Source organism: Scyliorhinus torazame, chromosome 13 (assembly GCF_047496885.1).
Source record: "Scyliorhinus torazame isolate Kashiwa2021f chromosome 13, sScyTor2.1, whole genome shotgun sequence".
Classification (NCBI taxonomy): domain Eukaryota; kingdom Metazoa; phylum Chordata; class Chondrichthyes; order Carcharhiniformes; family Scyliorhinidae; genus Scyliorhinus; species Scyliorhinus torazame.
The window spans coordinates 31,869,686-31,893,814 of NC_092719.1; the positions used below are offsets into that span (position 1 = coordinate 31,869,686).

Sequence of the window (24,129 nt, forward strand, 5' to 3'; positions counted from 1 at the left end):
ATTTCAGGTTGCCAACCCTTTGTCAGAACTACACATTGTGATATCTGCTTATACAGAGACAAGTATGTCTGTCCAATGCCAGTACTGAACTGGGTGATACATGATTAATAGTGTGTATTATTTATCTGATTATCTTGTGCTATCTCATTCCTGGAGCAAATCATGGACTGATTTTTTTTTGTGCTGTGCCTTCTCAGTACTAGGTCACAGAGCCAGGGTCATCACTCTGGCAAATGCAAGGGCCACAACGAAGGCGAGAGAAAGCCCTCAAGGTATTGTGTTTGAGCACAAGGAAAGTAACCAATTCTATCCTTGTGTTTGGAACGCCTAACACCAAGTATAACCACGTATTAACCTATTATAGCATGTATAAACGGTGACTACCAGTCCTAACGCACTTAACTTCCTATCCCACTCATCTGATTAACTTAATTGTGGCTTAAGCATTTGCTCAGTGGCAGACAAAGCTGAATGAGCTGAAAGGAACTGGATTTCTGTGCAGTGATTACCTGTGGGGCAAAATTATTTTTCTATATATTTGTGTTCATCAATCATTGTAATATGCATACTCTATTAAAATAGCTTGCATCTGCAAGCAGCACCTCCCAACAAAATCTAACTTTCCTATGTTAGTTTTTTCTATTATTAATTTCCATGCTTTTATAATGAAAACCACTTATGTAAACTTGTCACACTAGTTCCACCCTCTCACCTGTGGAAGTGATTTAGCATACGTGATTTGCATCCCCACTTCTTCAGCCTGCACATTAAGCTCCAACTAACTTGACTTGCCTGCTCCCCTAATGTTGTCATTTTTTCTGTCTAAATCGTAACCAGTAAAATGAAAATAACGTTAATGCGGTATGTAAAATTGAAAATATGTGGCATTAAGATTGGGACTGAAGTAGAAAATTGAAGCGAATCAACCTGTCCTAGAGCAAGTGAAGAGGTTTGCAGTTATTACCCCAACTTGGAAATCTGCTTTGTTAGCAAGACTATGCTTGCACAGCTAAACAATATTTATAGCACAGTAGCAGGCCATTAATTCAAAGGTTCCATGCCATTGTTCATTTTTCACAAGAGCTGCTTCTTAACTCATCAACATATCCTATGGGCAGCACGGTAGCATGGTGGTTAGCATAATTGCTTCACAGCTCCAGGGTCCCAGGTTTGATTCTGGCTTGGGTCACTGTCTGTGCGGAGTCTGCACATCCTCCCCGTGTCTGCGTGGGTTTCCTCCGGGTGCTCCGGTTTCCTCCCACAGTCCAAAGATGTGCGGGTTAGGTGGATTGGCCATGCTAAATTGCCCTTAGTGTCCAAAATTGCCCTTAGTGTTGGGTGGGGTTACTGGGTTATGGGGATAGGGTGGAGGTGTTGACATTGGATAGGGTGCTCTTTCCAAGAGCCGGTGCAGACTTGATGGGCCGAATGGCCTCCTTCTGCACTGTAAATTCTATGCTATGATAATCCTTCTGTTACTGTTACTCATCTGTGTTTGTCTAGCTAAGTGGATATAAGCTATTCATCTGAACTACTCTTTGGGATGGTGAGCTCCACATTCCAACCATTCTCTAGCTAAAGAAGTTTCTCTTGAATTCTCTTTTGGGTTCATTAACAACAATCTTATATTTATGGTTCCTAGTTCTGCTCGTTCCTGGATGTGAAAGCATCTTTTGTACATCTAACCTCTCAAACCCTTTCATAATCTTATTGGGTCATACTTCAGTCTTTTCTTTTCAACAGAAACCCCCCCCCCAACATTTTCAATCTTTCCTGACAGGTATAACCTCGCAATTCTGTTACCAGCCTAAATATTTTTTGCACCCTCTCCAATGCCTCTATATCCTTTTTATAATATGGAGACCAGAACTGCTCTCCCTTCCCCAAGTATGATTTTACAAAGGTTTGATATAACTTTAACATACCTTCTCTACTCTTCAATTCTATCCGTCAAGAAATGAACCTGGGTGATTTATTTGTTTTTTATGGATCTATTAACCTGCATTAATTGAAAATCTTTATTGGAATCAAATCAGCAGTGACAAGACTTGCTAGAGACTTGTCAGACAGCTTCCCAATCAAACAAATGGACCAGGTTTGTGTTACGTTCGCAAAACTGTTTAACTTGTACACTGAAGCTATCATCAGACAGAAAATCTATCAGGTTGCAGCATTGGTGGGTTTGAAGGTCAACAACTTGGGAGATGAGGATGACATGGCATTGATTGCAGAATCAGCAGAGGCACTACAGGAAATTGTAAACCGTGAAAGCAAAGAGTGTGGAACATGAATTAAGAATGAATGTGAAGAAGACCAAGAAAATAGCGATGAGCGGAGACCTAACCCCGCAGACATAATGGACTGAACAATCTCCTCCTGCACTGTAAAGATTCTGTGAAGTGGTTAGCACTGCTGCCTCACCGCACCAGGGACCCAGATTCAATTTCGGCTTTGGGTGGCTGTGTGGAGTTTGCACTTTTTCCCCGTGTCGACTTGGGTTTCCTCCGGGTGTTCTGGTTTCCTCCCACAGTTCAAAAGATGTGCCAGTTAAGTGGATTGGCCGTGCTGAATTGTCCCTTAGTATCCAAAGATGTGCAGGCTAGGTGGGGTTATGGGGATAGGGTGCGGGAGTTGGTCTCAGTCAGGTGCTTTTTCAAAGGGTTGGTGCAGACTCAATGGGCCGAATGGCCTCCTCCATCGTAGGGATTCTATGAAGTGAAAATTGAAGCGAATCACCTGTCCTAAAGCAAGTGAAAAGGTTTGCATACTGGGCAAAATTTCACAACCATCGGGAGATGTAATTGAGAGATCTGAAGGAGAACGGAGCTAACCAAGAACAGCTTTGTTGGGATGAAGACTTAACATCAAAGAAACTGATCTCAAATCTTTGGAAAAGAATGCTGAGGTTCGATATTTTGTCATCTTGGTTAAATGCCTCTGAGACATGGGCAACAGATAAAGAGATGATTGATAAGCTGACTGCATGCGAGATGTGGACATACAGGGGATAATCCGCATAACCTACATATACAGAGACTAATGAGGTAGTGTTGGAAATGACTGAGAAAAGAGGAAATTAGTGTACAATATCAAAGAGAAAGAGATTAAGATTTAATATTTTGGTCACGTCATTAGCAGATAGACAGTTATTGGAAGGAAAGGTCAACGGAAAAGAGGGAAGCAGAGGACAAAATGGATATCTGACAATGGATGCAGTTGACCGATGTAGAATGTATAAAAGCAGGACCGAAAGGTGGGGATTTCTGGCAGTCAACATTCTGGGATGGCAAGGGCAGCACGGTGGCACAGTGGTTAGCACTGCTGCCTCACGGCACCAAGGCCCCAGGTTCGACCCCAGCTTTGGGTCACTGTACGTGTGGAGTTTGCGCATTCTCTCTGTGTTTGCGTGTTCGCCCCCAAAACCCAAAGCTGTGCAGGGTAAGTGGATTGGCCTACCCAAGATATCCGCCACTTCCCCCATCAAGCCAGTCCAAAAACGAAGGAACCGTCACCATAGCAGTCTCCCCCTCCACTCCTTTCTCCCCCCTTCCAGCCCCACCCCACACTGAAAATCAAACAACCAACAAAAGAACAAAAGCCACCCCCCTCCGATCCAGTCCCCAAACAGAACATTTTTTTAAAAGCCCAAGCTTATTACCTTAAAAAAAAAAAAACGCCCCAATCGCTGGCTTTGAAAGCAGACAAGGCAGGCCAGCAGCACGGTTCAATTCCCGTAACCGCCTCCCCGAACAGGTGCCAGAATGTGGCGACTAGGGGCTTTTCACAGTAACTTCATTTGAAGCCTACTTGTGACAATAAGCGATTTTCATTTCATTTCATTTCAATGGTAACAAGCTGCAAACCTTTCTCCGCTCTCGTTAACTAGCTATACTGCTAGCAGGGTGACCCCCCCCACGCAGGGTAGAAATCAATGTCAGTGAAACAGTATGTCAGCGATCAACGCCCATGCCCACCAAACTTTAACACAGAATAGTGGAGGAAAATCAACCCCCCCCCCCCCCCCAAAGACAAAGCTACAACAGTACAATATACAAACCCCATCATCGTCCAGAAACAAAATCCACCAACTAGTCCAGTCACAAACCCAAGCCCCCCCCCCCCCCCCCCATTTACGAAAATCCCACAAAAATATAAATACAGATGAACCTACCAATGAACATACAACAAACTCCATAGTCCTTAAGCACTTTAGTTCACCCCAGCCCATGCTTCTTAACAATTTCATTTGCATGCTCCAGTGCAACAAAGTAATAGTCTCTGCCCATGAAAGTCATCTGAAGATGAGCTGGGTACACCACACCAAACCTCACATTGCTCTTGTGCACTGCGGTCTTGGCCTTATTGAATGGTGCACGCCTTCTTGCCAGCTCTGCTCCAACATCTTGGTATATTCTGATGGCATGGCCCCCCCCATCTACAGTCTCAAATGATTCTTCGCCCACCTCAGGACCTGCTCCATATCCAGGTATCGATGAAACCTGACTATGGCACCTGTGGTGGCTGCCCCGATGGGTCCGGTTAAACCCGAGAGCTCAGAAAGACCTCTCTCCTCCACCAACTTTCTGAACATCTTGGGCATATAGTCCGTGGAGTTTAAGCCCTCCATCAGCCCAATGATTCATAGGTTTTAGTATCTGGAGCGGTTCTCCAGATCGCCAACCCGTGGCCTTTATTTAACACACTCCGCTCCTCATTCAACAACACCATCTCTGCCTCCAGGAAGACGATCAATATGATCAAAGTGTGCCACCTCCACCTTCTGTATCGTAGCCCCTTGTACCTCTATCCGTCAATTCATCTTGTCCATGGCTGCTCGAATTGGGGCCAAAGCCCCCTCAATTGCCGTCTCCAGATTCTCCGCCTGCCACTGCTTAAATTTGTCGGTCAATAAGCTAACCAACGTCTGTCGACCACTGAGGGGCCAATGACACTGCAGAAGCATCCGCCATGTTCCGCCCTGCTAAGGCTCGAGGAATTTCTGAGTCTGACAACGATTCCTTGCCCGACTTCTGCCTTGTGTTGTATTTATCGGACATTACTCATGCGAGGGGATCTGATTCCATCAAACTGCACCAATTTCCTCCAAAACATCGCCTGTAAATTAGGCAAAATGGTCCTAAAGCAAAGTACCCTGGCAAGAGCAACCACGTGTGTGACTGCTCGCCACATAGCCGCCACCGGAAGTATAATGAATTATAGTTAAGCAGGGCAGGGACATGCATTCAACAAGAGTAACACCCCAGTATTCTGTAATCCTGATTTGTGATGGTAACTGTGTTCAGATCCCACGGCCCTTAGGACAGGGTGAATGATGTTGGTGCTCTCATAGCGCTACAAATTTAGCAATAATTGAATGCTGACAATTAGTTTGTCTCTATCTCTTCCAGGAAAATGGGGCAGCATTCGAGGCAGTGGCCGACTGAGTGCTTATTCCCTGAATTCGGACATAGGACTTCGACTTGCAGGCAAAGAAACATTGTCCCAACAAGTTAATGGGGGCCTGTCAGACTCTCTCTACTTCAGGCAGCCGCGAGCTGGCCTGTATATTATTGGTGAGAAGTCCCAGCTAAAGGTGAGATCAATCTCTTAACCCCCAACAGACAAATTCCTGTATTTCTGATTTGTCCCAGAATATTCAACTGCCTGAAGAGGGAAGAATGTAGATGAAGACAGATGGAGGGGTGAAGAGCACTCCATGTTGGAATATTGGGTCAGACTCTGTTTGCTCTTCCCTCCGGAATCTAGGACCAATGCTGTATGTTTAGGCAATTTGCTACTGCAGCAGCTAGAAACATTGTCCTTGTAATTCTAGATTATTGATCGGTGTGTGTGGGTGTCACAAATGATACATTTACAGATCTGACTGTCCAGTGTATACTATAAATCTCAAAGCTTGCAATGTTTTCGCTCAATCTCAAACTTGGCATGATAATTCCAACAGGACCACGAGATGAGGTAAAATACTCCAAGGTTCAATGTCAGTTCGCATCAGAGATCTGACCTTGAATACATCAGAAGTCCCCCTCTCGCAGTGTGGACAATTTTAAAAAATATATTTTTATTCTTTTTCACATTTTCTCCCAAATTTACAACCACCAACAATAAGCAATAACGAATATAATGTCAATCCCCATATCAACAACAACAATCCCATCCTCCCACCAACCCCCAAACAACTGTCTGCATGTTAACATAAACAAATAACAAAAAGGAATCCGGAATCACCCAGAGTCACCATTAACACATACAGTCCCAACCCACTCCAATGTTCGATGTTATCGAATTCTTGAAAGTGCACAATGAATAATGCCCATTAATTGTAGAACCCCTCCATCCTTCCACTCAGTTCAAACTTAACCTTCTCAAGAGTCAAGAATTCCAACAGGTCCCCCCGCCACGCCAGGGCACAGTGTGGAGAGGTTGCTCTCCATCCCAACAGGATCCGCCTTTGTGCGTTCAACGAGGTGAAGGCTACAACATCTTCCTCTGCACCGGTTTCCAACCCCAGCTGCTCCGACACCCCCAATATGGAGCTTCGAGGGCCCGGGTCCAGTTTCACGTGCACCACTTTCGAGATTACCCTAAAAACCTCCTTCCAGTAATCCTCAAGCTTTGGAAGGACCAAAACATATGAACCTGGTTTGCGGGGCCTCCCTGCAACGTTAGCAGTGTGGACAATTGATTGCAGGGCTATTTTTGAATCCCTGCAATCCAGATGCGGCAGCCTGTAGGGATACTCCTGTCTAATGTAGATAAATGAAAGAAAATTTGTTCCAGACTGATCTGCTCAGGGAAATAGCAACTTAAGTATTGTTATATTAGTGGCTAAGAGTCTTTCAAAAGTTATATGTTTGCGTGTGAAATTGGCAACTAACAGTGTATGGAAAACCTATGATTCTTTGTCCAGGGGGCGAAGCAAGATCCTTCACAGCAGTGGGAAGTTGTCCCCATTGAGATATTTGATGTCCGACATGTGAAGACCAGCTTTAAGAAGTTGATGAAGGCATGCGTGCCAAGTTCTGCATCCACTGATCCCAACCAGTCGTACCATCGTTCATTGGAGGAATCTGATTGGCTCTCTCAGGTATTTCAGTTACATTGCCTCCTCTTACCCTGACTGCAGCCTCACATGACCCCCATCCTTTCATCTCGGTTTTTTTCTCCTCTTCCTTTCTTCCCACTCTTATCACTCTATTTTCTGTTACTAGCTACACAAGTTGCTTCAGGTCTCGGTGCTGGTTGTCGAGTTGTTGGACAATGGATCCTCAGTGCTGATCAGTCTAGAGGATGGCTGGGACGTGACCACTCAGGTACCTGTTGTCAATTATAAAACTGGAGTCAATCCTCACAAACCTAATAAAAGGAAAGAACTTTGCTTCATGATTACCTGTACGCGTTGTGATTCTTGTGTATTTGTAAGAGAAGGGAATATATGTTGCTTTTTAATTTCCCTCGTGTCCTGGAGCTGATGACTGTTGAGCTTTGGATCCCAGTCACAAGCATTCACACTGCCCCAATATTTCATTCCTCCTGTGTCAGGTTAGAGGATGTGTTGAGTGATCACATGTACAAGAACGCCCATATGTGCACCTGCATCTGCATGTACACATGTACTCGTGTGCTTTCAAGGGGAAGTCACTAGAGAGTCACGAGACGACAAAATCTTGGCTGATGTTATCTATCCCTACCTGCAGAGCTCTACATGCCAATTATTGTGTTCCATCTGCTGCCCTGGTCCAGATCAGCAATAGGGCCTGAAACCTTCTCAGTCCATCTGACTCCGTGTCAAGGGCTGTACATTTACCTGAGAGAGAGGCATTTCACAAATAACTTGTAATTAAAAAGTGGCACTTGTATTGAGGATGCTCCATGAATTGTACTTGATTCCATTTGACTCAGACAGGAACAGGGCAGCGACCTCCAGGTTTAGACTCAACATGGATTAACACTCCATCATCCCACACTTAGCTGCATTTCAGTACACCTGTTGATGGGATGGCTTGTGTGGAATAAGGAAAGAGGGTACATTTTGGACAGATACCTGGGGAACAGTATGTGGGTTGGCAAAGTACTGACTGCTTACCCCTCTAGTTAATGTGGTAAATGTTTGACCACTGACGATAACTATCAAACAGGGCTGAGAGTGGCTGTGTACCTTATAGAATAGTGTTTCAGGCAGATCTACAATATCCCACAGCACTATTGTAAGAAGTGCCCCTGTTTTCCTGATGAATATTTATCCCTCAACCAGCACCAAAGGCAAAGGATCTGGTCATTATCACATTGCTTATTGTGAGAGCTTGCTTAGTGCAAATTGGCTGCCATGTTTCCCATAATACAACAGTGGATGTGTTTCCAAAATCCTTCATTAGTTGTAAAGTGAGGGTGTCCTGGAGGCATGAAAGTTGCTGTATAAACACAAGCCTTGTTTTTAGCTAAAGAGGAAGGAACTACAGGCGAGCTTTGACCGACTGACTGCCAGGAAGGCAGTGCACCAACTGAGATGAGCAAGGGGTGCAGTTTACGAACATGGAGATATGTTAGCAGGTCAGCTGCAGAGGGAGGCAGCAGTAAGGGAAATTGTTCAGGTGAGGGATAGGGCAGGGAAGTTGATGGTGGCTGCGGATCTGATTAACAAGGTTTTTGAGGAATTTTATGAGAGGTTGTACAGGTCAGAGCCACCTGGGGGAGACCGTGAGATGCAGGAATTTCTAGATAGGTTGGAGTACCCGAGGTTAGGGGAGGGGGCAGGGCTACATTAGAAGGAGTGATAGTGGAGCAGGAGATAAAGGATGCAATTGGGAGGATGCAGTCGGGGAAGGTGGCAGGGCCAGATGGGTTTCTGGTGGAATATTATAAAAAATTCAAGGATAAGCAGGCACTCCTGATGGTGGGGATGTTTGAAGAGGCAATAGGGAAGGGCGTGTTGCCACAAACTTTGGGGCAGGCATCGATTTCCCTGTTGCTAAAAAAAATAAGTATCCGACGGAGTGTGGGTCGTATAGGCCCATATCACTTCTGAATGTGGGCGCAAAAGTATTGGCGAAGGTACTGGCGGGTAGGCTGGAGGAGTGCCTCCCGAAAGTGATAGGTGAAGATCAGACGGGGGTCGTGAGAGGGAGGCAGCTCTTTTCAAACGTTAGAAGGGTTTGAACGTCGTTATGGCACCGGCGGAGGGAAAGGAAACAGAGGTGGTTGTGGCATTGGACGCTGAGAAGGTGTTTGACCGGGTAGATGGGGGTACATGATGGCAGTTCTGGAGCGGTTTGGGATTGGACCAAGATTTGTGAACTGGGTAAAGCTACTATGTAAGGAGCTGAGGGCGAGTGTCCGCACAAACAACATCAGCTTGAGATACTTTTCTCTCCACCGTGGGACTAGGCAGGGATGTTCTATGTCCCCCCTGCTGTTTGCACTCGCGATTGAGCCGTTGGCCATCGCATTAAGAAGTTTGGGGGTATGGGAAGAAATAGTGCGGGGGGGGGGGGATAGAGCATAGGGTGTCCTTGTATGCCGATGACTTGCTGATATACGTGTCGGAACCGAGTGTGTCGATAGGGGGAATATTGGAGCTGCTTCGAGTGTTTGAGTCTTTCTCGAGGTGCAAACTAAATCTAGACAAGAGTGAGTATTTTGTGGTGTCTCGGCCGGGGGTGGGGGCAGGGGTGGGGGGGCTGCCATTCCGTAGGGCAGGGACTCACTTTAGGTACCTGGGGGTGCAGGTTGCCCAGGAGTAGGGGGGGTGGGGGGGGGGGGGGGGGGGGGGGGGGGCTCTGCAGGTACAACATTTCTAGTTTGGTGGGGAGAGTGAAAGCTGATCTGGCAAGGTGGGATGGTCTCCCTCTGTCTCTGGCTGGTCGGGTACAGGCGGTTAAAATGAATGTGTTGCCGCAATTTCTGTTTATTTTTCAAGGCCTGCCGATTTTCCTGCTTTTTTTCAGAGAGATTGAGGGAAGGATGACTTCGTTCATATGGGGAGGGAAGGTGGCCAGAGTTAGAAAGGTGCTGCTACAGAGGGGAAGGCAGGCAGGGGGTTTGGGTCTTCCGAACCTGATGTAATACTACTGGGCGGCGAATGTGGAGAAGGTGCGGAGCTGGGTCAGAGGGGTTGATTCCCAGTGGGTCAGAATGGAGGAGAGTTTGTGCAGGGGGTCGGGATTGAAAGCACTAGCAAAAGCGCCGCTCCCGATAGCCCCGGGGAAATACTCAGGGAGTCCAGTAATAATAGCTTCATTGAGAATTTGGAGGCAGTTTCGGCAACACTTCAGGTTGGGGGCAGGGTCAAGGGAAATGCCGATTCGGGCCAACCACAGATTTGAGCCAGGGAGGTGGGATGGAAATTTTCAGAAAAGTGAGGAGAAGGGGATTAAGACCCTAAAAGATTTGTTTCTTAGGGGTTGGTTTGCAGGATTGAAGGAGCTGGAAGCGAAGTATGGGCTGGAGCAGGGGGGAATGTTTAGATACATGCAGGTTCGAGATTTTGCCAGAAAGGAGATACAGAGTTTCCCGGTGGAGCCGACCTCCACATTGCTGGAGAAGGTGCTGACGACAGGGCGACTGGAGAAGGGGATAGTGTCATCGGTTTACGGAGCTATTTTGGAAGAGGAGAAGGCACCACTGGAAGGGATCAAAGCAAAGTGGGAGGAAGAGTTGGGAGAGGATATGGAGGAGGGGGTCTGGTGTGAGGTGCTCCAGAGAGTGAATGCCTCCACCTTGTGCGCGAGCTTGGGGCTGATACAGCTGAAGGTGGTATACAGAGCACACCTCACGAGGGCGAGGATGAGCCGATTCTTGCGGGGGGTCCCGCTAATCACGTTCATATGTTTTGGTCCTGTCCAAAGCTAGAGGATTACTGGAAGGAGGTTTTTAGGGTATTCTAAAGTGGTGCGCGTGAAACTGGACCCGGGCCCCAGGAGGCCATATTTGGTGTGTTGGACCAGCCGGGGTTGGAAACGGGTGCGGAGGCAGATATCATAGCCTTCGCCTCGTTGATCGCCCGAAGGCGGCTCCTGATAGGTTGGAGAGCAACCTATCTGGCGTGGCGGGGGGGACCTGTTGGAATTCTTGACTCTTGAGAAGGTTAAGTTTGAACTGAGTGGAAGGATGGAGGGGTTCTACAATTCATGTGCATTATTCATTATGCACTTTCAAGAACTGGATAACATTGAACATTAGTTGGGGCGGGTGGGTGGGAGGGTTGGGGGAGGGGGGCTGTGCGTGCTAATGGCGACTATGGGTGATCCCTAATTCTTTTTTGTCATTTGTTTGTGTGAACATGCGGGCTAATGTTTGGGGTTTGGTGGGAGGATGGGATCGTTGTTATTGATATGGGGATTGACATTTTTGTTACTGATTATTGTTTATTGTTGGTGGGTGTAAATTTGGGAGAAAATGTGAAAAAGGAGGAGAATAAAAACATTTTTTAAAAAGCTGCTGAAGAGGGGTTTGATTTGCATATATATAAAAGTCCACAAAAAATGAAAATCCGGCACGGGGGTTCATTTCTAGAAAGATAGAATTCAAAGATAAAGACAAAATCTTAAACTTGGTTAGACTGTATTGGAGTACTACAAACCGTTCTGTTCTCCATATTATGTAAAAGATGTAGAGGCACTGGAGAAAGTATAAAAAAGATTTGCCAAGATGATACCAGAACTCTGGGGTTATACCTATCAGGAAATTTAAACAGGCTGGAGCCTATTTCTCCAGATGACCTGACGGAGGCCTTCAAGGTTATGAAATGACATGATAGAGTACATACAGAGGTTGTGAGCGAGACCTAAATTAGGCACTCTAAATATAAGATTGTCACTAAGTCCATTGGGGAATTCAGGAGAAACTTCTTTAGTCGGAGTGGTTGGAATGTGGAACTTCTACCAAAAGAATACGTTATCATAGAATCCCTACAGTGCAAAAGGAGGCCATTGGACCCATCAACCCCCTGCACCGACCCTCTGAAAGAGCACCCTAACTAGGCCCACTCCCCCACCTAATCCCCGTAGCCCCATAACCCCACGAACCTCCACATCCCTGGATACTAAGGGACAATTCTTATCATGGCCAATCCTCCTAACTTGCACATCTTTGGACTGTGGAAGGAACTATAGTACCCAGAGGAAACCCACGCAGACGTGGGGAATATTCAAACTCCACACAGACAGTCACCCAAGGCCATTATATTGATGGGGTGAAATGAAGCAGCATTGGAAGAGCTTGTCAGTGGCACCACAGAGGCCATTGGATCAACTATCCCATCCCAACACCAGTCCCCATAGTACAATTTGTTTGGGAGTGCTTTTTTCTGACTATTTTTTGAATTCCCTTTAGGTGGTGTCCTTGGTGCAGTTGCTGTCAGATCAGCATTACAGGACATTGGAGGGCTTCCGCCTTCTGGTGGAGAAGGAGTGGCTGTCATTTGGACATCGTTTCAGCCACCGTGGTGCTCAGACAATGACCAGTCAGAGCAGTGGTTTCACCCCCGTCTTCCTGCAGTTTCTGGACTGTGTACATCAGGTAGGTGCCTGGCTCTTCAATGTCTTCATGGCAAAGTGACATTGCACTGCACCTTGTGCATCATAATAGGGTGTTGGGGGCTGTTCACTAATTTTGACTTTTAGATTATAAGAAGAAAAAGCCAAACAACATTATATATTAACTTCAAGGATAATGAGAAACATTTAAATTAGACATTAAATTAGAAAATGAAGTTGGAATGAATATTTGAAATTACCAAAGCAACTCCGATATATCTCAATAATCCATATTTGACTGGACTGGTGATTGTCAATATATAGTATATTGTCTGACATTGGAACTGAATCTCCTCAATTTATATAATTAGTCCTTTAAGAAATGTCTCTGCATCTTGCAGTCACAACTTTCCAGATCTCACATGACCTCATAATCTAAGAATTAGGACAGGAATAGACCATTCAGCCCCTCGAGTCTGCTCTGACATTCAGTAAGATCATGGCTGCCCTGTTTGTGCCGTTAAGACTACTGTCCTGGGCAGCACGGTGGCGCAGTGGGTTAGCCCTGTTGCCTCACGGCGCCGAGGTCCCAGGTTCGATCCCGGCTCTGGGTCACTTTCCTTGTGGAGTTTGCACATTCTCCCCGTGTTTGCGTGGGTTTCGCCCCCACAACCCAAAGATGTGCAGGGTAGGTGGATTGGCCACATTAAATTGCCCCTTAATTGGGTACACTAAATTTTTTTTTTTAAAAGACTACTGTCCTGCCTACCCTCCCTTAATTCCTTTGTTTCTCGAAAATCTGCTTAACTCAGATGTGTACATATTCAATAATCCATCCATCATTACTGTCTGAGGTGCAGAATTCCAAAAACTTAACAACCCTCATAGGAAATTTCTCTTCATATTCATCTTAAATGGAAAACCGCTTATTCTAAAAGTTGTTGGGAACTGATGTTGTTGAATTTCTTGTCTCCTTTCGAATTTTCTCACCATTTAATCAACTTGTGTAATTAATTCCCCGCCTCTCAACCACTTTCTACAGGGGAAATAGAGCAGGGCTACCTCTTTGTAATGGCCACATTGCCAGTCAGTGAATAATGGAGTCTGTAGGAACAAGCTATTGTATCAGAAAGTGGTTGTTTGATCAATTCTTGCCATTGTTCCCTTCTTTAGCGTCTTACCTGTTCCTTTCTGCCCTTTTCAGATCCATTTACAGTTCCCAATGGAGTTTGAGTTTAGTCTGCACTATCTGAAATTCCTGGCATATCATTATGTGTCTAACCGCTTCCGAACCTTCCTGCTGGACTCTGACCATGAAAGGATTGAACTTGGTAAAACCACTATCAGCTGCTTCTTGTTTGGATGAAGATGTGTGTGTGTGCTGGTGGAGGGGCTGGGACGTTTTGTGGGGCGTTAGGTACCCAGACCACACCCCAATTTATATCAGGAAACCGAACAAGATTCCAAAAACTTTTCAATTTGTAAATTGAGGAAAGGAGACTTTGCTCCAGGATCGATTCCACTGAGAACTGGGGATCTTTTATATTAAAACAAACTTTGTTATTAACACAGGATTAACCCCATTAACAGCCAAGGGAAAAACAACTTTTCAATTAACTGTTAAACAACTCTTTTAAGTTTCCACAAAGACCTTGGGAGAGAAGCTTTCAGAAGTCAATCTGAGGAACACCCCTCCTTTCCTCGGAAACCCAGCGCAGAATTCTAAAAATGAAACTTAAAAACAACAGACACAGGGCAGGGCTGAAAACGAAACTAAAAACAGACCCAGCCCCTCACATAAGTGACATAACAGCCTGCTTAGCTGTTAACCCCTTAATCACAGCTTTAGCAGACATATAATCTGGGTACCTCAACGTAAGTTATTTTAATAAACTTACTGCAATAGACAGATAATACAATATATATATTAAAAATTCCTACATTCATCACAGGGGTTGTTGAGGGTGTGGAGTACATGTATTATGGGCCAGGGTTTAGAGAACCCCAAAGTATATCATGGAGTTCACCTGACCCACAACTTTAAATAGATTTTGGTTATGGGGAGCACAAGGGCCCACTCTACAGGTGTGATGCAACAGAGAACTAAAACTATTTTTAAACAAAAACAATGTTTATTCTATGAATCCAGTTAACATTTTATAAACAAACCGTAAACCGTTTATCAACTACCAACCCTGACCACTCCCCAAAAGATACAGTACTCTATAGATAACCCTTAATAACGTCCCAAACAATATCCATAAGTTAAACCCTTTTAAAATAAAGACAGCAGGTTTAAATTCGCTACAGAAACGGGTATTACTTTGAAATTATCAAATGAGCTGAAGACATTCTTTAGATTGCAGAGAGAGAGTTCATAACATCTTCTTGCTGTGAATGCAGCTCTCCAACTCAAAACGAGACTAAGACACACTCCAGCTGCCAGCTCAAAACGAAAGTAAAAGCCAGACAGCCCAGCTCCACCCACACACTGACATCACTGCAGATATTTGATCAACACCTATTAAAGGTACATCCACCTGACACATGTAGGTTTGATGATTGTGTGAAAGAGAGGGATGGTGGGGATATGAGAGAACTGCAGTGATTTATTTTCTTAGCTCTGCTGGGGGCCACTGTCAAACTAGACCAGTCAGTCAGATTTCTGCTTGCGTCACATTGTTGGTGTTGTCAGAAACATCATTCCCTTTCCCACCTGTCCAGCCTCAACTTGATGCAGGCTGATATGCTGAAGTAGTTCTCTTGGCAAGATCTTAAATGTTGTAATGAGAAGACTGATTGGTTGCTTTTTTGGCAGGGTGAGATTTAAAAAAAACAAGGTTAATGAGTTTTTCTTATCGAACAGCCTTTCGCAAACTCAATCTGAGGTGAAAGGACAACATACAACTCCCTGTAGCACTGATTCCTTACTCCTGGAGTGCTTCATCCTCCTCTGTCTGGGACTGGATTTGAACCCAGATCCCAGAGCTTAGCAGGTAGGAGAGTGGGATTAAACTAAATGCCCCTAAGAGCACAGTCTGATCCACTCAGCCCCTCTTCATTTTGTAACCAACCATAAATGGTAGTCCAGATGCTCATTTGCAGCATACTTTGAGTTCTCTCTGTATCCCACAGGATTGATGTATGAAGAGAAAGGAGAGAAGAAGACTCCACATGCCTACAAGTCTGTGTGGGACTACATTGACCGGCTCAATAAGAAAACACCAATCTTCTTCAATTACTTGTATGCGCCCGAGGATGGAGAGGTGAGGAGGAGCTTCTGGCTATTTGCTGTGAAGGCAAATTCATTGTACAACAGGATTCTTAATGGCTTCTGTTTCTATAACCCCATTAACTGTTGATTTATTGATTGTTTCTGTGTAAGTAAATCATTAAAATGTCATAGACAGGTACCAAAAAAAAAAAGGCTAATGGAATGCTGGCCTTTATATCTAGAGGACTAGAATAGGTTAGCAGTCATACTACAAATCCTTTGTTAGACCACACTCAGAATATTGTGTTCCGTTCTGGACAGATGTGTTAGCCCTGGATGGAGAGCAGTGTAGATTTTACCAGAGTGATACATGAATTCCAAAGGTTCAATTATAAGGAGAGATTACACAAACTAGCATATCATTTTATGGCATTTAGAAAATTAAGGGATAATTTGAAAGCAGTTTGAGATATTAATGGAAGCAGGGTAGATAGAAACTGTTTCAGATGGTTGAAGTATCTCAGACTAGGGGACATAATGTAACAATGAGAGCCAGACCTTTTATAATCTAAAAGCGCACACAGGCACGCACACCTCACTGCTGCAAAAGGCAATTGATGTTGGGTTAATTAATTTTAATTCTTAGATCAATAGGTTTCTGTTAATCAAAGGTTTTAAAGGATGCAAGGGCAAAGGAAAATAAATGTAGTTATGTCTCAGTTCCACAATAACCTGATTGAATGCCAGAACAGTTTTGAGGTGCTAAATGGTTTAGACCATAAAACATAGGAGCAGAATTAGGCCACTTGGCCCATCGGGTCTGCATTCAATCATGGCTGATATTTTTCTCATCCTCATTTTCCTGCTGTCTCCTATTCTTATGTTTTTGTAACTAAATTGACTATTGGTCTATTGCATTGATGGTTTCTAAATCACATGATGTTATCCTCCTGTTAAACTCTAGGTTCTGAGGCCGTATAGTAACATTTCCAACCTGAAGGTCTGGGATTATTACACCCATGAGACACTTTCTGAAGGGCCGCCATATGACTGGGAGCTGGTGTACGGTCGAACTGAACAAATGGATGATGGGGAAAGAGCAGATACCGTGGCTCCCCGGACACGGCGCAAGATTGTCTGGCCCTGCTATGACAACAAAAACAAGATAGAGCCAGATGCTATTAGCAAATTGTTGGAGGTAGAGTCCGTGCCTGAGTATCAACGCAGATCTAAAATGTGGGCAGTGTCTGAAGATCAGCCCACGGCTGGATATGAATCAAAACAGCTGTCCTTGTGTGTCCGACAGTGATCTGGGCTTGGGGGGCCGTGAACATGATCAACTGTCCTTGTGTCCAACAGTGATCTGGGCTCGGGGGGCTGTGAACGTGATCACCTGTCCTTGTGTCCGACAGTGATCTGGGCTCGGGGGGCCGTGAACATGATCACCTGTCCTTGTGTCCGACAGTGATCTGGGCTCGGGGGGCTGTGAACATGATCACCTGTCCTTGTGTCAGACAGTGATCTGGGCTTGGGGGGGGGGGGGGGGGGGCGTGAACGTGATCACCTGTCCTTGTGTCCGACAGTGATCTGGGCTCGGGGGGCCGTGAACATGATCACCTGTCCTTGTGTCTGACAGTGATCTGGGCTCGGGGGGCCGTGAACATGATCACCTGTCCTTGTGTCCGACAGTGATCTGGGCTCGGGGGGCCGTGAACATGATCACCTGTCCTTGTGTCTGACAGTGATCTGGGCTTGGGGGGGGGGGGGGGGGGGGGGCGTGAACGTGATCACCTGTCCTTGTGTCCGACAGTGATCTGGGCTCGGGGGGCCGTGAACATGATCACCTGTCCTTGTGTCTGACAGTGATCTGGGCTCGGGGGGCCGTGAACATGATCACCTGTCCTTGTGTCCGACAGTGATCTGGGCTCGGGGGGCCGTGAACATGATCACCTGTCCTTGTGTCTGACAGTGATCTGGGCTCGGGGGGCCGTGAACATGATCACCTGTCCTTGTGTCCGACAGTGATCTGGGCTCGGGGGGCCGTGAACATGATCACCTGTCCTTGTGTCTGACAGTGATCTGGGCTCGGGGGGCCGTGAACGTGATCACCTGTCCTTGTGTCCGACAGTGATCTGGGCTTGGGGGGGGGGGGGGGGGGGGCGTGAACATGATCACCTGTCCTTGTGTCTGACAGTGATCTGGGCTCGGGGGGCCGTGAACGTGATCACCTGTCCTTGTGTCCGACAGTGATCTGGGCTCGGGGGGGGGGGGGCCGTGAACATGATCACCTGTCCTTGTGTCAGACAGTGATCTGGGCTTGGGGGGGCCGTGAACGTGATCACCTGTCCTTGTGTCTGACAGTGATCTGGGCTCGGGGGGCCGTGAACGTGATCACCTGTCCTTGTGTCCAACAGTGATCTGGGCTCGGGGGGCCGTGAACGTGATCACCTGTCCTTGTGTCTGACAGTGATCTGGGCTTGGGGGTGGGGGGGGGGGGGGGCGTGAACGTGATCACCTGTCCTTGTGTCAGACAGTGATCTGGGCTCGGGGGGCCGTGAACATGATCACCTGTCCTTGTGTCCAACAGTGATCTGGGCTCGGGGGGCTGTGAACGTGATCACCTGTCCTTGTGTCTGACAGTGATCTGGGCTGGGGGGGGGGGCCGTGAACGTGATCACCTGTCCTTGTGTCAGACAGTGATCTGGGCTCGGGGGGCCGTGAACATGATCACCTGTCCTTGTGTCCGACAGTGATCTGGGCTCGGGGGGCCGTGAACATGATCACCTGTCCTTGTGTCTGACAGTGATCTGGGCTTGGGGGGGGGGGGGGGGCGTGAACGTGATCACCTGTCCTTGTGTCCGACAGTGATCTGGGCTCGGGGGGGCCGTGAACATGATCACCTGTCCTTGTGTCTGACAGTGATCTGGGCTCGGGGGGGCCGTGAACATGATCACCTGTCCTTGTGTCCGACAGTGATCTGGGCTCGGGGGGCCGTGAACATGATCACCTGTCCTTGTGTCTGACAGTGATCTGGGCTCGGGGGGCCGTGAACGTGATCACCTGTCCTTGTGTCCGACAGTGATCTGGGCTCGGGGGGCCGTGAACATGATCACCTGTCCTTGTGTCTGACAGTGATCTGGGCTCGGGGGGCTGTGAACATGATCACCTGTCCTTGTGTCAGACAGTGATCTGGGCTTGGGGGGGGGGGGGCGTGAACGTGATCACCTGCCCTTGTGTCCGACAGTGATCTGGGCTCGGGGGGCCGTGAACATGATCACCTGTCCTTGTGTCTGACAGTGATCTGGGCTCGGGGGGCCGTGAACATGATCACCTGTCCTTGTGTCCGACAGTGATCTGGGCTCGGGGGGCCGTGAACATGATCACCTGTCCTTGTGTCTGACAGTGATCTGGGCTCGGGGGGCCGTGAACGTGATCACCTGTCCTTGTGTCCGACAGTGATCTGGGCTTGGGGGGGGGGGGGGGGGGGGGGGGCGTGAACATGATCACCTGTCCTTGTGTCTGACAGTGATCTGGGCTCGGGGGGCCGTGAACGTGATCACCTGTCCTTGTGTCCGACAGTGATCTGGGCTCGGGGGGGGGGGGGCCGTGAACATGATCACCTGTCCTTGTGTCAGACAGTGATCTGGGCTTGGGGGGGCCGTGAACGTGATCACCTGTCCTTGTGTCTGACAGTGATCTGGGCTCGGGGGGCCGTGAACGTGATCACCTGTCCTTGTGTCCAACAGTGATCTGGGCTCGGGGGGCCGTGAACGTGATCACCTGTCCTTGTGTCTGACAGTGATCTGGGCTTGGGGGTGGGGGGGGGGGGGGGGGGGGCGTGAACGTGATCACCTGTCCTTGTGTCAGACAGTGATCTGGGCTCGGGGGGCCGTGAACATGATCACCTGTCCTTGTGTCCAACAGTGATCTGGGCTCGGGGGGCTGTGAACGTGATCACCTGTCCTTGTGTCTGACAGTGATCTGGGCTGGGGGGGGGGGCCGTGAACGTGATCACCTGTCCTTGTGTCAGACAGTGATCTGGGCTTGGGGGGGGGGGGGGGCATGAACGTGATCACCTGTCCTTGTGTCTGACAGTGATCTGGGCTTGGGGGGGCCGTGAACGTGATCACCTGTCCTTGTGTCAGACAGTGATCTGGGCTCGGGGGCCGTGAACGTGATCACCTGTCCTTGTGTCAGACAGTGATCTGGGCTTGGGGGGGGGGGGGGGGGGGGGCGTGAACGTGATCACCTGTCCTTGTGTCCAACAGTGATCTGGGCTCGGGAGGCCGTGAACGTGATCACCTGTCCTTGTGTCTGACAGTGATCTGGGCTTGGGGGGCCGTGAACGTGATCACCTGTCCTTGTGTCAGACAGTGATCTGGGCTTGGGGGGGGGGGGGCCGTGAACGTGATCACCTGTCCTTGTGTCAGACAGTGATCTGGGCTTGGGGGGGGGGGGGCGTGAACGTGATCACCTGTCCTTGTGTCCAACAGTGATCTGGGCTCGGGAGGCCGTGAACGTGATCACCTGTCCTTGTGTCTGACAGTGATCTGGGCTCGGGGGGCCGTGAACGTGATCACCTGTCCTTGTGTCAGACAGTGATCTGGGCTTGGGGGGGGGGGGGGGGGCCGTGAACGTGATCACCTGTCCTTGTGTCTGACAGTGATCTGGGCTCGGGGGGCCGTGAACGTGATCACCTGTCCTTGTGTCTGACAGTGATCTGGGCTCGGGGGGCCGTGAACATGATCACCTGTCCTTGTGTCCAACAGTGACCTGGGCTCGGGGGGCTGTGAACGTGATCACCTGTCCTTGTGTCCAACAGTGACCTGGGCTCGGGGGGCTGTGAACGTGATCACCTGTCCTTGTGTCTGACAGTGATCTGGGCTTGGGGGGGCCGTGAACGTGATCACCTGTCCTTGTGTCAGACAGTGATCTGGGCTTTGGGGGGGGGGGGGCCGTGAACGTGATCACCTGTCCTTGTGTCTGACAGTGATCTGGGCTCGGGGGGCCGTGAACGTGATCACCTGTCCTTGTGTCAGACAGTGATCTGGGCTGGGGGGGTGGGGGGGGCGTGAACGTGATCACCTGTCCTTGTGTCAGACAGTGATCTGGGCTCGGGGGGCCGTGAACATGATCACCTGTCCTTGTGTCCAACAGTGACCTGGGCTCGGGGGGCTGTGAACGTGATCACCTGTCCTTGTGTCTGACAGTGATCTGGGCTTGGGGGGGCCGTGAACGTGATCACCTGTCCTTGTGTCTGACAGTGATCTGGGCTCGGGAGGCCGTGAACGTGATCGTGATCACCTGTCCTTGTGTCTGACAGTGATCTGGGCTCGGGGGGCCGTGAACATGATCACCTGTCCTTGTGTCCAACAGTGACCTGGGCTCGGGAGGCCGTGAACGTGATCACCTGTCCTTGTGTCTGACAGTGATCTGGGCTCGGGGGGCTGTGAACGTGATCACCTGTCCTTGTGTCTGACAGTGATCTGGGCTGGGGGGGGCCGTGAACGTGATCACCTGTCCTTGTGTCAGACAGTGAACTGGGCTTGGGGGGGGCGTGAACGTGATCACCTGTCCTTGTGTCTGACAGTGATCTGGGCTCGGGGGGCAGTGAACATGATCACCTGTCCTTGTGTCCAACAGTGATCTGGGCTCGGGGGGCTGTGAACGTGATCACCTGTCCTTGTGTCTGACAGTTGGAGTTGGAGTGGGCCCTGAATCTCATCAGCTGTTGTGTCTGACAGTGGGGAGGTGGGGTGCATGCTTGGGCCATGAATCTGATCACTGTTGTGTCCAACAGGAGATGCAATTGCTGGAGTCTGAGCTGGGTCAAGTGCCGGACAAATGGAAAGAGACTTGGGACAAGATCAAAACAACTCAGCGGACAGAGAGCAAACAGGAGGGTAAGGTAGGTCAACACTTGGGCTTCAACATGTGTCCACAGGATGTGGAACGCCTTTATTGCCCGTCCATAGTTGACCTTGAAGTGATGGTGAGCTGCGAATGTCTTGCTTTATAGTGACCGTGTTTTGCTATTCTTGAGTTGTACCTAAGTATTGCTGAGGATCTGATTCTTAAACAAGAAAAGGCAAGATTGTGGAGATACCAGCTCACCTTGCACAGACAGTGGTCAACAGCACGTGTGCACAAAAGGCCAATGCATATCTAGAACAATATATCAAGCAACTTAATAGGGCACAGGCTATTTTAGATTTAGTATTGTGCAACGGAGTCAGGGTTAATTAAAAATATTGGAAAGAATCCTCTGTGGAAGAATGAATGTATCATGATAGAATTTCACATTAAATTTGAAAGTAATGTAGTTAAGTCTGAAAGTAGGATCTTAAATTTAAAGAAAGCCAATTGTGGAGATATGAAGGATGAGAGTAACTGCCCTCATGAAGGCAGCATTCTAAAGAGTACAGAGCCAAAAAGACCCCTTCATGACCTTAGGACACCCAAAGGTCTTTACAGCCAATATAGTACTTGTGAAACGTAGCCACTCCTGCAATGTAGGAAGTGCAGCTGCCAATTTGTCAATAAACGTCCACAAATAGCGATAAGATGAATGGCCAGATTATCTGTTTTAGTGATGCTGGTCGAGGGATGAATTTTGGCATAACACTGGAGACCACCCCTCTGCTTCAAACTAATGCCATGGGATCTTTTTACATCCACCTGATGAGGCAGATGGAGCCTAATGTTTCATCCAAACAAAATCTCAAAGTTTGCAGAATTCCCTCTGAAGTGACCTGAGAGTGCAGTGCTACCTATGCACTGCCCCTCTGACGAGTGCTGCCTCGGTGCTGCCACCCATGCAGTTCAAGACCGACTAATTGCTGACTGACAATGCAGCAGGCTCTTGCTACTGACCCACCAACAGTGCAGCACTCCCTTCACTACTGACTCTTTGACACTGCAGCGCTCCCTTTCTACTGACCCTCCAACAATGGAGCAGTCCCTCATTGTTAACCCTCTGACACTGCACACTTCCCCGCTAATGATCATCTGACAATGCAGCACTCCCTCACTGCTGACTCTACGGCACAGCAGCTCTCTGACACTGCAGCATTCTCATTAATGACTGTCAGTGCAAAGCCAGCGAAGGTTATGTGCTCAAACCTCTGGCCAGGTGGAGAGTGCAGCACTCTGAGCCACAGCTAACGCCTAAAACTGGAGGAAAAATGAAGTTAAAGTGGGTTAAAGGGATATATGTCTGTAACTGGAGTAATACAACGTGAGGAGGAAGGTAATTCTAATCGTCTTGCCATCATCACAGCCCTGCAGGAGTTCCAGAGGAATCCAACCATTTTCAATTGAAGGTCACAGCATTGCCTGGAAGTGATCATTGCACAATGTGCAAGGAATGAAACCCAATGGCACTATTTTGTGGCTGTATCACTCCTGACATCCTTACTTCTTATTTGTGCAGCACTTGTCTTCAAGTTCCCTGTTGATGTCCTCAAGCCTGTCACACCATCGGAGGTCACAGTGCGTTTATCTGCATGAGGCAGCAGTTGGATCCACTCTGAACCTGAGTCTCGACACAGACAGTAGCACAGCCTCCACTCCTTCCAGTGGCGTCATGGGACGAAAGAGTACGAGCACCTTGTACAGCCAATTCCAGACATCAGAGAGTGAACACAGGTAAGGAATAATTCCAAGTTAGAACTGCAGAGACGGCAATAACTGCAAACTGGGACTATGGAGAAAAACTCTCGACAAGATTGTGGTGGGGGAAAAAAAGCTGAGTAACTCGACACTGGGAGTGTGTTTCAGCACTTCTTACTCTTGCTAAGTTGTCTCGATTTTTCACTGAGTGACATAAATATTTATACAACGTTTAAATTATTGCTAAGAATTCTGTAGTGGTAAGTCTCTTTCTGTCTCTGATTGTCTATAGGGCAAGAGATGTTTCAACTGTTTATACATCCCAGCCAGCCAAACTAGTGTTTGTCCGTTGATGAGTGTTAAAAATAGCACATTAGAGTTTAGCTTAGAGTAGGGGGTTTCTAAAGGTGGGACCTGTAAGGGAGGAAGACGGCTTTTGCGCTATGTTTATAGATTCATGTATATTGTTTATTTTGTTGTCGCTGTAAAACCAAAAAATACCTCAATAAAATGTTTATTTTTTTAAAAATGGCACATTAGGTTCCTCAGAAATCCTTTCTTTCTGATGCAAGAAAGAGACGCCTTGGCATAGGATCAATAAGTGTAAGCCATTTAGACCCCCTCAGCTTTGCTGGTCAGTGAACTCATTGCTGGCCTTTGACCTAGCTCCATACCTGTTGTTGCCCCATATATCCTAAACCTGCAGTTAGAAAAAATATTTCAATCGGATTCAAAGTTAGCAATGGACCTGGCATCAACTGCTGTTTGCGGAGGTAGTTCCAAACTTCTAGCATTCCACGTATAGACGTTTAT

General features: G+C 47.8%; 1 protein-coding gene across 8 annotated transcripts in view; it reads left to right on the plus strand.

Moving 5' to 3' along the window:
* sbf1 (SET binding factor 1) overlaps nucleotides 1–24,129 on the plus strand; it is a 217,908-nt gene that overhangs the window by 181,458 nt on the left and 12,321 nt on the right. For 4 of the 8 annotated variants that reach the window (XM_072471256.1, XM_072471259.1, XM_072471257.1 and 1 more), the window contains 10 exons: nucleotides 198–272; nucleotides 5,409–5,593; nucleotides 6,929–7,105; nucleotides 7,230–7,331; nucleotides 12,349–12,534; nucleotides 13,696–13,822; nucleotides 15,627–15,757; nucleotides 16,670–16,903; nucleotides 21,506–21,613; nucleotides 23,138–23,352. In XM_072471256.1, the coding sequence (XP_072327357.1) occupies nucleotides 198–272; nucleotides 5,409–5,593; nucleotides 6,929–7,105; nucleotides 7,230–7,331; nucleotides 12,349–12,534; nucleotides 13,696–13,822; nucleotides 15,627–15,757; nucleotides 16,670–16,903; nucleotides 21,506–21,613; nucleotides 23,138–23,352 (1,540 nt within the window). The remainder of the gene's footprint in view (nucleotides 1–197; nucleotides 273–5,408; nucleotides 5,594–6,928; nucleotides 7,106–7,229; nucleotides 7,332–12,348; nucleotides 12,535–13,695; nucleotides 13,823–15,626; nucleotides 15,758–16,669; nucleotides 16,904–21,505; nucleotides 21,614–23,137; nucleotides 23,353–24,129) is intronic. The other 4 variants (XM_072471258.1, XM_072471260.1, XM_072471263.1 and 1 more) reach the window with 1 other exon arrangement.